This window comes from Parasteatoda tepidariorum, chromosome 10 (genome assembly GCF_043381705.1).
Source record: "Parasteatoda tepidariorum isolate YZ-2023 chromosome 10, CAS_Ptep_4.0, whole genome shotgun sequence".
Taxonomy (NCBI): Eukaryota; Metazoa; Arthropoda; class Arachnida; order Araneae; family Theridiidae; genus Parasteatoda; species Parasteatoda tepidariorum.
The window spans coordinates 5,313,018-5,330,132 of record NC_092213.1 but is presented as its reverse complement, the minus strand read 5'-3'; the positions used below and the strand labels follow the sequence as shown (position 1 = coordinate 5,330,132).

At 27.1% G+C, this 17,115-nt stretch overlaps 1 protein-coding gene across 1 annotated transcript in view; it reads left to right on the top strand.

Moving 5' to 3' along the window:
• Positions 1-3,252: 3,252 nt before the first annotated feature.
• The window catches only part of LOC107451248 (ATP-dependent RNA helicase DDX42), a 36,822-nt gene continuing 22,959 nt past the window's right edge, over positions 3,253-17,115 (top strand). The window contains exons 1-6 of the mRNA XM_016067287.2: positions 3,253-3,433; positions 4,557-4,778; positions 7,737-7,899; positions 10,498-10,553; positions 14,097-14,250; positions 16,749-17,009. Coding sequence (XP_015922773.1) covers positions 4,561-4,778; positions 7,737-7,899; positions 10,498-10,553; positions 14,097-14,250; positions 16,749-17,009 — 852 coding nt within the window. The 5' untranslated portion in view covers positions 3,253-3,433; positions 4,557-4,560. The remainder of the gene's footprint in view (positions 3,434-4,556; positions 4,779-7,736; positions 7,900-10,497; positions 10,554-14,096; positions 14,251-16,748; positions 17,010-17,115) is intronic.

The following is a 17,115-nucleotide window of genomic DNA, read 5'->3' as shown; positions in this document are numbered from 1 at the left end:
TAAACTATATGGGACTGAAAACTACATTGAACATACTTCTGTAAGAAAGTGTTGCGGAAATTTATGCAAAATATTAGGGACAATTAAGTACGGAAAATATTAAGAAAATGGAAAATACCGTACTATAGTACATTAATATACAACTGAGAAGAGGAGGAGGGGAAGGATCAAGAAATGGAACAGGTCTTCTCTCGAGATGGCGTATTCATGCATTGCGATCGGAAATAACATAAGCGTTGGAATACATCAGGAGTTTTCTAAATTTCTTCCGGTTTTAGGCAGCTTGTTATTATTTGCATTCAGTCAACCATCCATGGATGGTGTTTTCAATAGAAATGTAAGCAATATCAATCTCGAGCTCGGCACCTACTCTAGTTCCGGTTAAAAAGTTTGTAGCTGCTTACTACATGTTATTCTGATATGCGTTGTTTTCAAACTGATACTTTTGTTTTCAATAAAAGAAATAAATTAGATAATTTCTGAGCTCAAATCTGCCATATTTCTTAAGATATTAATGTTAATATAATATGTAATTCTGGTGAGTTTGAAGTGAAAATGTGTTTCAGTTTTTAGAGATATATTGTTAAAAAAGGTGACATGGTTGCTAGATTTTGAATAACTCGCTTTTTTGGCAGTGTTGATATGGCCTCTTTCCATAAGTTTATTACTATTTGTTCTTGTTGCAAGCTGTGCACCATCTTACGTTAGTGTTAACACTTTTAGCATTGTAAACACCAGTATTGTTAGCATTGTAAACACAAGTAGTAAGTAATCAAATACATTGTTTGCAAGAATCTCAAAACACAATGATGCCAAATGGCTTTAAAATACAACGGAAACAGTAACCCGAAAATTTAGGCGGTACCGAGCTTGCAGCGTTCCCTAGTGTAGAAAACACCATCCATACAGCTGAGGAGAGAGGAGGGTCAAGACATGGATCCCGTCTTCTCTCCAGCGTCGTATTCGAGCGTTGCGATCGCAAATAACACATATATGTGCACAAATAATAGTTTACTTACATTCATTCTAGCATCAATAAATACGATAAAATGGAAGATGCGGGAATGATTGATTAAGGTTTACTGTATTTCGTTTCGAAAAAGTGTTTTTTTCACTTGGGTTAGAAGAAACCTATTCTTCTGGGTAAGTTTTTTCCAAAGTAGAAGAAACTTGCCATCCCTGCAGAAATAAATCTAATGAAACACAGAAATTAAGATTTGTACAGTGCGCAGGGAAAAACAAGAAAACTGAATCACCCTGAATAACTTGATCAACTTGATGCTGTGAAGATAAGAAATTCTGTTTTCCATACAATGCTATTTTATTTAGATTATATACTGAAACTTCACAGCAAAATAGTCTATCGTTTTAAATTAAACATTTTGCAATTTTATTCTACGTAGTAATATATAGATGCTGTAAAAATTATTGCACAAATCACTTAAAATATTAAAATTATTTCACAGTATATAAATGGCTGCTTGTACCCTGAAAAAGAGAAGAAATCTCTTAACAAAACTATCTAATTTCTAGAATAATAGTAAAATATACCTGCCTACCAAAACTTATTAAATGTTATAACATATGAGCATGTCTTTCCTGGGGAAGAGCAGATAGCTTATATAAAAGCAATGAAAAAAAAAAAAAAAAACTAAGCTGCAAACTTTAAATTTCTATAAGTTTCGGTAATAACAAATAATTTAATTTTAAGCAAGCTGGAACGGTTTTGTTATCAGCTTTTTCCGGGTTACAAATATGCATGAATATTTTCAAAAACTAATTTTTAGTTTCAAAAATAACGTAATTTTGGCTATCGTCGGCAATCCACAGCATTCGTTTTTTGAATATCGTGTTGACGATGTCGGTCGACAATGTACAACGTTTGTAAATGCTGAGAGATTTCGATCGACATTCCCCCACATTTGTTACAATAATCGAACAATATTGTTTCGCGATATTGAATAAACGTTATAAAAGGGGTCCATTTTTATATAGTACAATGTTTCGCTACGATATTGTACAATGTTCGAAGCCAAGTTTTTACGATATCGTTTTTGAGATATGTGCTACTTGGATAGGATTCAAACTGAATGGCTCCAACATGGTATTTATTTAGTGCAGATGATATTTTAAGTTATAAATTCAGACCCAAAAGCGTACTTCTTCTAGTAAAATATACCTGTTTCTTAGATGTCCTTGGTTAAAAAAATTTTCATATGCATTTTACAAACTACATATTGATACGGAATAATTAAAAAAAATATCTAAAAATATTTTCCTGTTTTGAATGTTATTTATCTTTTCAAAACTTTGATTTTTTTTTGTTAATGAGTTAAAAAAATAATAATCATTAAATTTTTAAAATTAAAGCATACTGCTAAAGAAAAAAAAAAAATGGGATACGAAAAACTTTACTTTTCACTACGGATTGTTGATTTCTAATATCTTTTATATAGCGTATTAGATCCAGAATTAACCAGAATATAGCTTAAAAAGTACTTATTCTTGTGTTAAAGTTTGTTAAATAAATACAGAAATTCATATTAAATTTGATACCAATATTTTTATATTTTTGGCTATGTACAACTTTAATCAATGAATCATTGCTATACTGTCCTTCGAAAATTGTATAATTATTCACAATCACAAAGTTGATATTTCTCTAACCTTCAGTAAATAGTAATTAGATTCCCTTTAAAATTAATTAATTTTATTTAAATCAATTAAACCATCACACACTAACTAAACCATCAGGTCAATGTCAAAAATACCAGATAATTTAAAAAAAAAGAAAAAAAGATGTATCGAATCACATTACTTTTCTAGAGCATAAGTCAGAAGAATTTTATTCAAAACAAATAAGGCTTGGAGAGACGAAATTTAATTTAACACTTCACATTTGAGGTATTTTTTATTTATTTGTATTTTACAATATTTTTATTTTTCTGTAATTAAAAATAATTTTTTTCCATTTTTATAAATAGATTATTTTATAAAATTCATAATTTTTTAACGAGTTGAATTATTTACATTTTGTCAGTTAGCTGACAATTTTAGTTTTATGAGTTAAGAAAGGAAAACGAGAAAAAAAAAAAAAAAAAAAAAAAAAAAAAAAAAAAAAAAAAAAAAAAAAACGCTCAAAACGAAACTAAAATTCTTAGCACAGGTTTCACTAAGAAATAGTTTGCATTCAGCTTTTATCGCTCATAAGTCCCTCTTTTGAAACTTACAAGATTTTATTTGGGCAGAAAAAGGTCGGTGAAAACTTCCCATGTTAAAGTTTTAATTTAGGCTTTTTGGCATCACTTCATGTATATTTATTTATAGTGAGCGTTTTTTTAGAGATCCTAAAGACTAGAAAAACTGATTTATATCTATTATTTTAATTAGTATCTATGTTTGATTAGTGTACTTGTATTTAGAAGTCGAAGTGGTAAATATAATTGTTTGTGGTTTTCTGTATATCACTTTCGTTATTTGTTTATAAAATTGAAAAATTAACCATTGTATATAGATTTATATATAATGACTCTGCTAAGTCAAAATTTATGATTCTTTAAACTTAATATCTAGTTACATTAAGCGCAAAATAATATAGTTCCTGGGATGAAATTTATGATATTAAAAGCTGATTCGTTTTATTTAGAAATAAATTAACAAAAATCGTACCAATTTATATTATAGATCATCCAATTGTTGCCCTACGGCGGAAAAGTTTCGTATCTACATCAAAACTATCGTTAGTTTTGGTGACAATAGAATAGCAGAAACTTGAAGGAAAAAGAGGGACCTAATAAGGGGGATAATATCTCTGGGCTAATAGTATCCCTGGGCTAACCACTACATATTTTATTAAATATTGTGTTTCAAAGCTAAGAATCGGTAAAACTTTCATTACTGCACAAAAAAAAATCTATATTCAATGCCTATGCAAAAGAATGTATATAAAAAACTATATTAAATTTTCATATTTATATTCTGAAAAATCTAAAAGATTTGTAGAGTGTCATTTCAAAAGTGTTCATAGATTTTTACACATTACATACCCATTAATGGGAGATATTTCTGTTTTGTGATCTGTTGCGACAACTACAATCGCCAAGCTGCCAAATAGGTTCTAAACTTGCAATTAAAAAAACATATAGATGTTTGCCGAGGTTGGGGCTACAAGTTATACCTTTCGAGTTGGTCCCTTTTCTGTAATTTTTTTTTAAAGTTTCTCATTGACTGCTGCCTGGAAGTTACCAAGACTTGGCGATTATTCTGCTACAGATCACGATATGGAAATCTCCCCCATTTATGAAATCGCGTAAATTGATATTTATTACCGCAGCTATATATTTATAAGAAATTTTAAAAACTATGAAAATAAAAACAATCTTATATTAAAATGCTTTGTGAATTTTTAAATTGGTGATTTGTTTTTTAAAAAAAGTCATTTGATTTAAATCACAGATTTTTTTTTAGGAAAACAATCATTCGATTTTTACCATGATTTTGTGAAATCCTGGTTAATGATTTCTGATTTAATTTATTCTTTTTTATTATGATTTTAGTAAAATGTTTCATAAAGGAGGTGATGGCAAACCACGAGGCTTTGGATTTGGTGGTTTTTCTCTTGGAGGAAAGAAACAAGATCAGCCAGTTCATTCCTTATCAGCAATGCCTCCTCCACCAATGGTAAATAAACATGGATATACAGGTCTACAAGCTATTACTCAAACTGCCCTTGATGCTACTTATGGTATTCCTCGTAAAAGGCCGAAGACTGAAGAAGAGTAAGCTCATTATCCTATTTATTTTTTCTATTTATAAATCTACACCTAAAATGAATCAAATCAAATTCAGAAAAACATGTCAAACTATTCACCTTTTGTAAATTGCTGTCTATTGTCAAATACCGAATTTATCTTAAAAAGGTGCAAAATCTTTATAACCTGACTATCACTCTCTCGCATGTTGACCATTACAATAAGGCATCACAGGAGTAATAATTAAAATACACAGTCTTAAAATTTCATAAATAAGGAAACATATATGTCTTAAAAATTTTCATTAAGATTGATTTCTTTTACGCCTCTCTCATTTTTAACTTTGTTAAATTTAAATGGATTAAAATTTTCTTTATTCATCTGAAATATTGAGGTGTACTTACAGAGGGGGGACATATACCAACTGTTCCCCTTTCACCTTGCTAATGACAACCATGCAATAAGTCATATTTGTGTAAGAATATTTTTAAATGTTATTCTGAGATCTCAAAAAGTTGCATTAAAATATTGGTACATTGTAAGCAAAGAGATATATCTGAATAACTCTTTTATCAATTTATCCATTTTAAATTTTTTTTTAACATAAAATTAATTTATAATAATATTTGTAAACCATAATTTATATTTGATATGCTATATACAGTAGGGAACCGATTATCCGGAACGATCGGGACCATCGCTATTCCGGATAACTGATTTTTCCGGTTTTCTGAATCACTACAAAAAGCCGTTTTTCTCATTGTTAAACCCAACTAAGAAAAAAAAAAATTGGGGAATAATCTTAAAAAGAAGAAAAAACGATGAAGTAATACACTAATGATTATTTCCAAAATGATTTTAAGTTAAACATCTTTCAAAAAAGAAAGAAAAATCCTAAAATCTTATGAGGAAAAAAAAAAATTTTTTTTAAAAAAATTGCGGGAAAATTTATCGAATTTCGTTCCGGTTTTTTGGTTTTCCGGTTTTCTGATTTCCGGATAACGGGTTCTGTACTGTACAATTAATTTTATTTGAGGTGACACCTCAAAACATCTTTATTTATTTGAAGGCAAATATCATCATAAATGTATCATATCAATAGAAAACAACGGGAAATGTTGTTAATTTGTAACATAGTTGTATTTTTATTCCATTAAAACTTTCATAAAAATAATTATTTCAATGAATTTAAAACAACATATTAAGTTAAGCCTGATGAGAAAAAGTAGAATGATTTAAGGTGTAATTAATACAATTATACAATTAATACAATTAATTACACTTTTAATTAATACAATTATATACCAGTGCTTACATTGTAATAAAATTGTTTTTTATTATTTTTTTTATTTATTGATTTTTTTCACGAGAGATAAGTAATTAGCACTGTCACTGGTGGTATATGTATATTCGATGATAAACTATTGTACTATTATTTAAATCCTTAATTTTTTAAAAAAAGGGATTTTTTTAAAAAAAAGTCCTTAAAAGTGCTTAATTTTTGCTAAGAAGGGAGAATCCTTTAAGATTTCACCCCTAAGGAATTATGGTAAAAGAGTGGGAACCCTGTATCGTAAATCAGTATAATGTTTCGATTGTATATTCGGCAGTTATTACTATTGATTTTCATGTGGTTTTTAAATATCCCAATATATTTAAAACACTACGAATCGTGCCTTTGAGTATTTACTTTTTAAGGCTACGGTTCTTTCGATTTTTTGGCTGTTATTGCAATTGATTTCTCCATAGTTTATAAATCCGATATCTTTTATGTATTATTATTTATTACAACAGCCTAATCTCAAAACGAAACATGCATTTGAGTAGCCCCTTTTTGAGGAGTCCGATTCACTTGATTTCAGTGTCAATCTTTTTGTGGTAATTACTACAACGGATTTCATCATTTTTAATTATTTTTTATTGTGATGATTATTTACAAAATGCGAAGAAAGAAATACTTGGTGCTTTCCCCCCTCCCCCAACAAAATGCGAGAATATTACCAATAATATTAATATTATTGTTTAATTAAAAAAATTATAAATAGTTTTTTTTTGTAAACACAGTGCTTTTGTTATTTTAAATTAGTAACATGTATATTTGCTATTATTAAAAGTACCTTGCAGAAAGATATTAGTACTAGAGAGTTTTGTCGCAGATAGCTCGAAGAAATTCTGCCAATAAAATAATTTTTTTGTGGTCCTTTCAGACTAACTAGGCATAAAGGGATGATATGCTGTTTTATTTTATCTTGTTTTATTTTTGTTTTTCATGTTTCGATCTGTGTTTTTATCTCTATAAAGTATATTTCTTGATATTGTGACTCCACATATTCACTGGATTATAATTTTTAATTTAATTTAAGTTTATTGAAGTTTTTTTTAATTTTAAATTGTCAATGTCTAACAATATGTTTTAATTTCTGGTCGCTAAATTTTTTTAATTCCTACCTCTGAAAGACCTAAATTACTTAAAGGTAAAGGAAAGTAGAACTAGATGCAAAGACTAAACAAGTGATTAAATAAAATAATGACTGAAGATTTAAAAAAAATTCAATGGTTAAATATTATGTATGATCGACTTATAAAAAATTTTACTGCATGACAATTCTTATCTATTTTTTGAATTTGTTTGATCTGCGTTGAGAGAATGCTAAAATCAGATTACCATAATGAACCTAATATCCATAATCTGTATCAAATTTCATTTTAGGAACAAGAAAGTATTCTCAAGTATTAGCATTTCATTTATTTAATCCCACTGGATATCTACTAATGTGAGAGACTTCGTAGATTGTTACACTATTAATAATAAATATTTAAAATGAAAATATAATTCTAATTTTTACATAATTAAAATTCTTTCATAATATGTTGATTAAGAAAGGTCAATATTTTTTTTATTTTTTTTCAATGTTTACAACTTAGATTTAATTATTTTTATTTAATATAAATTGATAAATCAATTTTTTTCTAATTTGTTGCTAGATACTTTGAACAAGAAGATGATGAAGAACCTTCTTCAAGTAGTAACAGTAATGCTCTTGCTTATATACCTGCTCCAGGAAGTCCAAGTTGGGATCTTCAAAATTCTAAAAACAATTCTGATAGTGAAGAAGATCCTTTAGATGCATTTATGGCTGGATTGGATGTATGTTGATGTTTACTAATATTTTTGTGAGAAATAATGATATTTTATTTCCTTTTCAATCTCTTCAAATTTTTTTTCATATAAAAAAAAAACTGTTAAATATATGTTTGGATAAAATGGAGATGCATATCCGATTTTGGATATTAATGCTCAAAAACAGTGTTTTCTGTGTTGAGAAAATACTGTGTTGAGGTCAACAGGGTTTAGTAATGTAATTGGAAAAATTCATGCTATAAATATATATATATATATATTTTTTTTTTTCATTTTTAAATTAATTTTTTTAAGTACTATGAATGATTTACTTAAATAAAGAAATTTTTTTTAAAAGTTATATGAATGCCATACAAAGGTATGATTTTCACTTGAGTGCATATAATAAAAATTAAAATAAATACGCAAAAATATATAATACAAATAAAGTTACTAGGCCAAGTTTTCTGATAGTTTACCATACAAGAAATGCATTATTTTCTTTACTTATCTCTCTAAATTTGGACTTTTTATTTGTTGCTCAAAGTCAACTAAAAAGAAATTTGCTTGTAACTATATAAAATTTATTTTAACTATTATATAAATTTTTTTTTTTTTTCAAAAGGGTTTGTCAAAAGTTTTATATATTTATGCTGTTATTTGTTAACAGATATTTTATTTTCAGGGCCCACATTAAGGACTTCAAATTATTAGCCAGCAAAAAAAGCAAGTAAAAAGTAATAATTAATTTTAACAAAATATACAGTATAATGTATACAAAATATACTGTATAAAGTAATTTTAACAACAAAAAAAAGGAAATTGAAAATTCTAAGTTACCATAAATTTTATTAAAAAAATATAATTTTAATTTAAAATGCATTAAATTGTAATTGAAATGTGTAAAACTTTAAAATGCATGAAAATGTTACAAAATTTATTGAAATAGTGAATATTGAAAATAGCCAGGAACAAAGCCAAAAATCAAAATTCAGTGTTTGCAACTAAAAAAAAATATTAGATTTAAAATTACGAAACTTTTAGAAATTTTGTTTTCACTACCAGATTTTGTAGTAATAAATTAATTTGTTGAAGAAGCTCGATAAATATTAAATTTTTTGTTTGAAGAAGTAAGTAAAAAAATTTATTCATTTTCAAGTATTTCATTTTATAAATATAATTATGATTCTCTGTTTTAATAAATATAATTATGATTCTTTAATTTGCAATATAAATATTCCCTATTGAATCCAAACTTATTGAGCACAAAAGTTTTATTTTATAATTTGTTCTTATGATGAACTAAATGTTCATGTGGTAAAATTCGAAGAAGAAAAAATTATTTTTATTTAAAAGCAAATAAATAATAAAACTCTTAAAATTATTTTTTCACTGCTTTACTATATTTTAATTAAATGAAGCAAAGGTTTTATATTTTAAAGCTTAAATGCCAAAAAATGTTTAATTTGTAAAAGGTTTAATGTGTAGCATCAAATAAATAGAAATTATTTAGAAAAACGCAGATATAGTTGCTAAAGCTGTTGCTTAACCCCTTCCTTCTCGCTCCCATGAAATTTACAGGCTGGAGTGTTCAGTAGTAACGCGCCAATGAGAGTAAAACTGATCCATTTCTTTTGCCTGGAATACATTTTATTTCTCATTTTGCTCATCAGATGGCAGTACCAGGATATTTTTATGGTAATTGTAGATAGTTAGTTTATTTTAAACTAGATGTCAACACTGATCGACCGTTTTCTTGAAAATTAGCTGATCGTTAAGGGGTTAAAATAAAATAAATGGATTAAAGCATTTTTCAAATCTAAAACAATAAGTTTTTGTACCTTTTCTTAAAATGATTAAGTCTACGAGGTATTCTTCCCCCGCTCTTTGTCTCAAACTAAATTATATAAGATGAACAGGGAACCTCAACCTATGCTTATTGGTACAAGGCTGTGTGTATATTATTTTTAAAAAAAGTCTTTTTTTTTTTTTTTTTTTAATGGGCGTAGCGTAAGTCAAAATACATCAATAAGGCATCAAAGATTCATCAAATTGTTTGTTTAAACAAAACTATTTAAGGAAGTAAAACCCTATCAAAAGAAAAGTGATACCACTACCAATCCGAATTGATAGTTTTCTCCCACCCTTCTATGACTTACTGGCTACTAAGAAATATCTTCTGCAAGAACATAAGAACATTTGCTGATGACACTCACACGGAGATGGACTGAGACACCATGGTGGGCGGTTAACTCACTTTTTAGGAGGAGCCTAAAAATGAGTTACAAGTAATTAAACTGAAAATTTGGCCATGTATGATTGTAACTATTAAATCCTGCTTCTGTTCTTCAAATGGAAAAAAAAGACCCATAAGATAGTTGATAGAACCTGGAACATTCTACTTTCATTTTTAGTTAATAGGTTTTAATTATGAGTGGAAAAAATTATTCATAATATTTTTAAATGTAACCTATTATTCATTATAAAGATTAATTATTCTGACAATTTTTTCTCAGAAAGCAGTTGTGAGTGACCACTTTTAAAATATGTTGCTTTGAATCTTAAAAAAAAAGAAGAAAAGAAGTTTGATTTTGAATTTCTGTAAAAAATATGTTTTTATTTTAGAATCAAGTTGCTATAGAAAAGGAGCATGCTGAAAAAATGAAGAAAAAAGAGGCCAAGTGAGTTTTTCTTCCTCATATTTTATTCTTATATGCTTGTGATGAATGGAACATGATCTGTTTTATTTTATGACGTAATTTATATTCTTCCAATTTTGCACAATATATAAACTGATGTTAAAAAAAAAAAAATTACATATATATCCCTACACCCTGCATTATCAGTAAACAATGGTAAATGGTTATGAAAGTGCATTATTTACAGGGTTCTCCAAGGTGGGTACAGCTCAGGAAAACCCAGAATGTTTTTCCAGATAAACCCTCTTGTGAAAAACTAATCTTTATATCTACCAAGAATTTTTTTTTCTTAATTTTTGATTTTTTGAATTTATTTATTTTTTAGTAATATTTTATCATTTTTTATCAATTTTTTTTCCTTTTTTGCAACTATCAAACCAAGTTGTTATTTGAAAATATCAATTCATTGTTTCTCTTATGATAGCTCAACAAAAAAGAATATTTTTTAATTTTTGATTCGTTCAGTTGAAACGGTAAAATTACTTAATGGATTTTATAATCTGTAGCAGAAAAATTTTCTTTAAAGTTTAAATATTTTAAAAAAAGATATAAAGAAAGACTTTCTGATTTTTAAAATTTTTAGTTTAGTGAAATTGTTATGACACTTAGATATTAGTTTATATTTTACATTTTAATGAGTATTAAAAATGCAAATCTTATTTTTGTTTGCTTGTATTTTATTTGGTAAAAATTTGTTAATTACTAAAGAAAGATCATATTATGAAAATATTGAAATAATGGTATATGTGTAGATGGGTGAACTTTAGATGGGTGATTTTCTCTTGATGTTAACTTTTGCTTAAGACAATTAGGAAAAATTCGTCTCATAATTAACTTAATGTTTATAATTTTTACATAAAAACTACAAGTTTTCAAGTATAAAAACTACAAGTATAAAAACTACAAGTATCAAAGATCAGCAATGAAAAACTTCAAAAATAAAAATTTAGTAATAGTTTTAAATTGTAAATGGAAAATGTAATTACTGTCCTCTCACTTATATGCTCTCAAAACACATAAAAAAAATGTAATTTTTTTCTATGAATAAATAATTATTAAGTTAATATAAGTAAACATTTTTAATAATATTCTGTAAGAAAATTGATTATATCTAAAATTTTGAAGAAACGTTAAGAATTTTCATAAGAATTCCATCGTAAGAATCACTTTTCTATCATTTATATTTTTATATTACCTTAAGTAAGACTATATTTTTTAAGCAAACACATAATAAGTTAAAATCAAAACTCTTGTTTTTAAAATGCGTTTTTGTGCATGTGGGCGATAATTACAAAGAGAAACAATTAATTATAATTTACTGGAAAAATTTTAAGACAAATTTTTTCTTTACTAGACCATTTGCTCTATAGTAATTTAGAAATATGATAGATATTGTTAGTTTAAAATACAATTTGTATATTTCATCTAAGTTATTTATGGTTTAAAAATAGGTAGAAATTTGTTTTGGTGGCATTTTTTAAATGTATACCTTGTGCCTGCAACCAATAAAACTTTTCATCCAAATAACCCAATAAAATTTCAGTTAACTCATATAGAAGTTTTATTCTTGATTTTTTTATGACCTACATTTAAGCGATTTATCTGAAATTAACAAATGCCACTGAGTTATTGAAACTAAAACTACAAATTTTTTAATTCGTAATTTTCTTTGTGTAACCACTTGCAAAGCGTGTTGAACCAAAAATACAATTTATTTTAAAAATATTAATTATAAATGCTTAAGTAGACTACACTATCTAAATTAAAATATGTATGAATTTATTTCTGTAACACTTTCATAATATAGTAAATTACTTAAGTTCAGATATGTGTGTGAGGAATACGAAATAGTATTGACAATTTAAGTATATATAAATTATTTAAAAGAAATATATATAATTTCAGTACAAAATATGTCTGATGCATATTTTGTCTACTCCCTGTGATTATTTTAAGCAAAGCATACCATTATATAATGAAAATAAATATTTTAATGAGAAATATTGCTTCAAGGTGCAAAAGTTAACGAATTAAGAAGATAACCCAGATATTGATTGTTCATTCATACATAATTGTTAGTGAAACTGACTGAGCATTTCTGCATCTCTATTAAAATTTTAAATTGCTTTACTTGGAATGCTTACAAAACAAGTGTTTAAATTTTATTATCTTTTATTAATTCATTCCAAAAGCAAAAAGTATCGTAAAGATAAAAATTTAGAATTTTTTGTTTATAGTAAGATGTTTATAGAATTCATATGTTGAAAAATACAAATAAACATACCATGTGTTACAAAAAGATGTATGCAATTCAATTCCTGAATGTATACAATACTTTTAGAAATTCTATTCTTAACCTCAAATTATGTGTTTATAATTTAAAACTAATCGTGTAACATATTATGGTTTACATTTTTGCAAAGAATCATTTCAGTAACTTCATCATTATGCAATTCATTATACATTTAGTAAACGTAAAAATGACTGAAACATATTCTCGTAACCATTTCTTTTATCAATCCCTTTGGTAATAATCAAACAATATTTTTAGTATGTACTATGTCTAATCTAGTTCTTGTCTTCATTATATGTAAGTATGCACATAGAATATATTTGAAAAAAAAATCCACTTATATCCAGGAGGGTCTTTTCATAAAACAACCCAGGTTCTATTGAACCTTGATTATTTTTTGAAGTATAATTAGTTTTCAAATGAATGATTTTTTTTTTGTATTTTCTTAAAAGGCTTATCTCAACTTAAAATATCTTCCTAAGTTTATTCATCATCATCATAGTTGGCCAGACAGCCCAATGTAGATTAATGCCTTCCTCTGAAGATTTCTCCATAACGACTTCCGATTTATCTTTGATCTCCAATTCTTTTCATTAATTGCAAGAAAATCAGACTCCACCGAGCTAACCCATCTCAACGGCGGCCTTCCCCATTTTCTTGTTCCCGTGGGTCTAGCAATATCTTTTTCATTGTATTGTCATCACTCATTAAAATTATATGGGCCATCCAATTCATTCTGTTTATTTTTATGTATTTAATAATATCAGGTTGTTTATAAATCTGGTATGGTTCTAAGTTAAATCTTCACCACCAAGTATACTCCTCAAAATATTTCTCACAAATATTCCGATATAATTTACCTCCATTTTTTACATTGTCTAAGCTTCAGAAGCATATATCAAGACCAGCCTGACAAGAGTTTTGTAAATTAAGAACTTTGTTTTTCTAGAAAGAAACCCAGATTTAATAAATCTTTTCAGCCCATAGACAGCCTTATTTGTCAGATAGAGTTAGTTTTTTATTTCAGGAGATATAAGTTTATTATTATTGTTTATTTATTAATCTAAACATATGAAAAGATATAAAGGAAAAAGTTAAGTTTTTGTAAAAAATTAAAGCCTTAAAAAATATATATTTTAAATTATATTTTAGCATTAATTTTTGTAACCTAATTCAAATTAAAAAAGAAAAAATGAGTGCCGTATGTCATAATATCTGATATTTTCTGGCAGAGGTATCCGAGAAGATATTGAAAATGAGGATGACGAAGAATCATACTACCGATACATTGAAGAAAATCCTCTCGCTGGCCTTGAAAAAGAAGATAGTGAAGGTGAACTTGAATATGATGAAGATGGAAATCCTATTGCTCCTGCTAAATCAAAAGTAAAACATTTTTATTTCATAACATTAAAATCTTGAGAAAAAAAAATCTATTTTGTCTAACAAGTATTGTTAATAAAATAAAACTTTTTTCAAGTAAAATATTTCAAGCTTTAAATACAAGTAATAAAATAACAAGTGATGACGCAAGTAATAAATTTAAGATGATTTAGATTAAAAATGTGATTTAGATTTAAACTTTGATAGTAATAAATTGGTGAAAATATAAATAAAGTTTTTTATTTCAATTGTTTTATTTATAACTTCATTGATTTATGATGATGTTTGTTAATTTGCATATGATAGGCATTAAAGGTAACATACATTAATAATATGTTAATTTTGTTAATATTATAAAGTCAAACCCTGTTATAGTGAACATGGTTTATAGTGAACTCTCGGATATAGTGAACGAAATGTTCGCTCCCGTGCCTTGCTATACACATACAATATTATTTTTTGTGGATATAGTGAAATAAAAGAAGAAAGGAAATTGGATATTATGAACTTTTTTCTGTCTTCGACAGATTTTTTTTCCTGAATTTTTTTTGTAATTTTGAAATTTCTACGTAAAATACATATACCGATTTTTAAAGCCATCTATTGAGTGAATTGTAGCCATAAACCTTTTTTCTTGTTTGCTTCTTCTATCTCAGTTTCCCATCCTTAAATTTTTTGTAAGCAAAACGAAGAGTAATAAAAATAAAGGTTTACACATTTTTTGTTACTGCATATTGTTTTTTAATAATTTTTGTATTTCTTTTTATGGGTCATTTATTTAAATAATGTGTAATAAAAGGGAGCAGTTCAGAAAAATAAGTTAAAATTGTTTGCAGTACGGATATAGTGAACCGAAATTTCGGTCCCTTGAAGGATCACTATAGCCGGGTTTGACTGTATATAATGAAGGTAACTTATTGAAAAATGTACATTAAGTTGATTTAAAATTGATGATTTGCACAGGTTATTAATGTGGCTTGCATTTGGTGTGGCGTTCCTGTTTTTTGCCTCACTTAGCTTGCTAGAATATCCCAAATTTTCAATTAATTTCCTGTCCACTTTTACTTATAAGTTACACCAGACAAGGAAAGTACAAAAAATAAATTTAAAAAAAAACTAGATTTAGCATTAAAGAAACTCAACTGTCTATTAAAATGTTAAATACTAATTAAGGACACCCGGTGGCTGAGTGGTAGCGCCTCGCGGTGCCGTTCTATAGGTCCTGGATTCAATCCTCGGTCCGGGCAAGGTCGACTCAGCCTTTCGATGATGGGTCGATAAATGAGTACCGAGCATGCTTGAGAACTAAACACTGGGGGTTCCGCATTCGGCTGACCACCTATCCGGAACATCTGCTCTTGCACCCCAGAGCCCAAGGTCAAGAAAACTGAGATGGGCACAGTAGGCCTTGGCCCTCTATGAGCTGTCATGCCACTGAGTTTGGTTTAAATTCTAATTAAGATTAATTTTCCTAGTCATGCTGGGAGTTTTCAGATTTTTTGAGAGGTTATGAAAATTTGTTATGAAAATTTTTTTCAAAGCAACTGGTATGACTGATTGATACTCTAATAAAAACTCCTATTGATTTTTTTGCACTTGTTGAAAGTTGTCAAATTTTGTAATATTATTACTTTTAAAGTATTTTTCAACTTAAGTTTTTCATTGGTATTTCTAGATATTGTTGCTAATTTGTTAGCCATACTGTTATTTCAAAATTTAAAAGTAATTTCTATCTTTTCGAAAATACGTAGGAGAAGGATGATGGGCGCCTCATGAAATTTTTTTTTTTTTTTTTGTATGAAATCTGAAATTCTTCTGTTCAGTCATATATTTTTTTGGAGGAAAAAATTGCTCCCCTCCTTCAGTTGTTTTTATGTCCTGATTCTTAATTTTGAAACTCTAGTCACATTAATGTTACATTTATTTATTTATCGATGCTTCATCTTTTTAATTCATGTATGATTTGTTTTATGCATGCTATTATATGTAAGCATGTTATAATCTTCTTAACTTACATGCTTAATTGGATATTGGAATTTTTTAAATGTATGAAAATACATTTAGAAAGTTCCAAGTTTTATATGTAACCAAGTTTTATATTTATATGTAATCCAAGTTCTGTTTGTTATGAATTAAATAAATGAACAAAATTGAAAGCTTAGTTTGAGGCCTTAATTTTCACAAGACTGTTATTTAAATATTGTACACAAATATTAAGAGGATAATAAAGGTTAAATAAACTATAATTGATTGCTGAAATACATTGTTAAGATAGAGAAAGAAATGCATATTCTAATTTTTGTCTTCAAAACTGAAAAATAAATCTGATGATTATTGAATAATTCTTAATTTCTTTCCTTCTTATGATTTGAAAAAACTGTTTCAATACATTGCTTCAAAAGGAATATATTATATCATGTTAAATATTGTAGTGTTGTTTTTCTTTTATTTTTTTCTTTAAAATTAATTTTAGAATTTATAAGAGTTGTTTTTATTTTTAGTACATTGATCCTTTGCCTAAGATTGACCACTCTGAAATACAGTATGAAAGTTATGAGAAAAACTTTTATGAAGAACATGAAGAAATTGCTAAGTTATTGCCGAATGAAGTCGAGGAATTACGGAATAAAATGGGAATCAAAGTTACTGGTCCCGCTCCTCCCAAGCTTGTTGCCAGTTTTGCTCATTTCGGGTTTGATGAAAGCTTAATAAAGGCCATTCGAAAATCAGAATATACTCAACCTACTCCTATACAAGCTCAGGTTAGAAAATGTATTTTCTGTGCCTAATTCATAAACAATGAAAATTGTATACATATTTAATATGAAGCCTATATTCAAATGTAAAACTAATTCAGAGTTCTGTGAG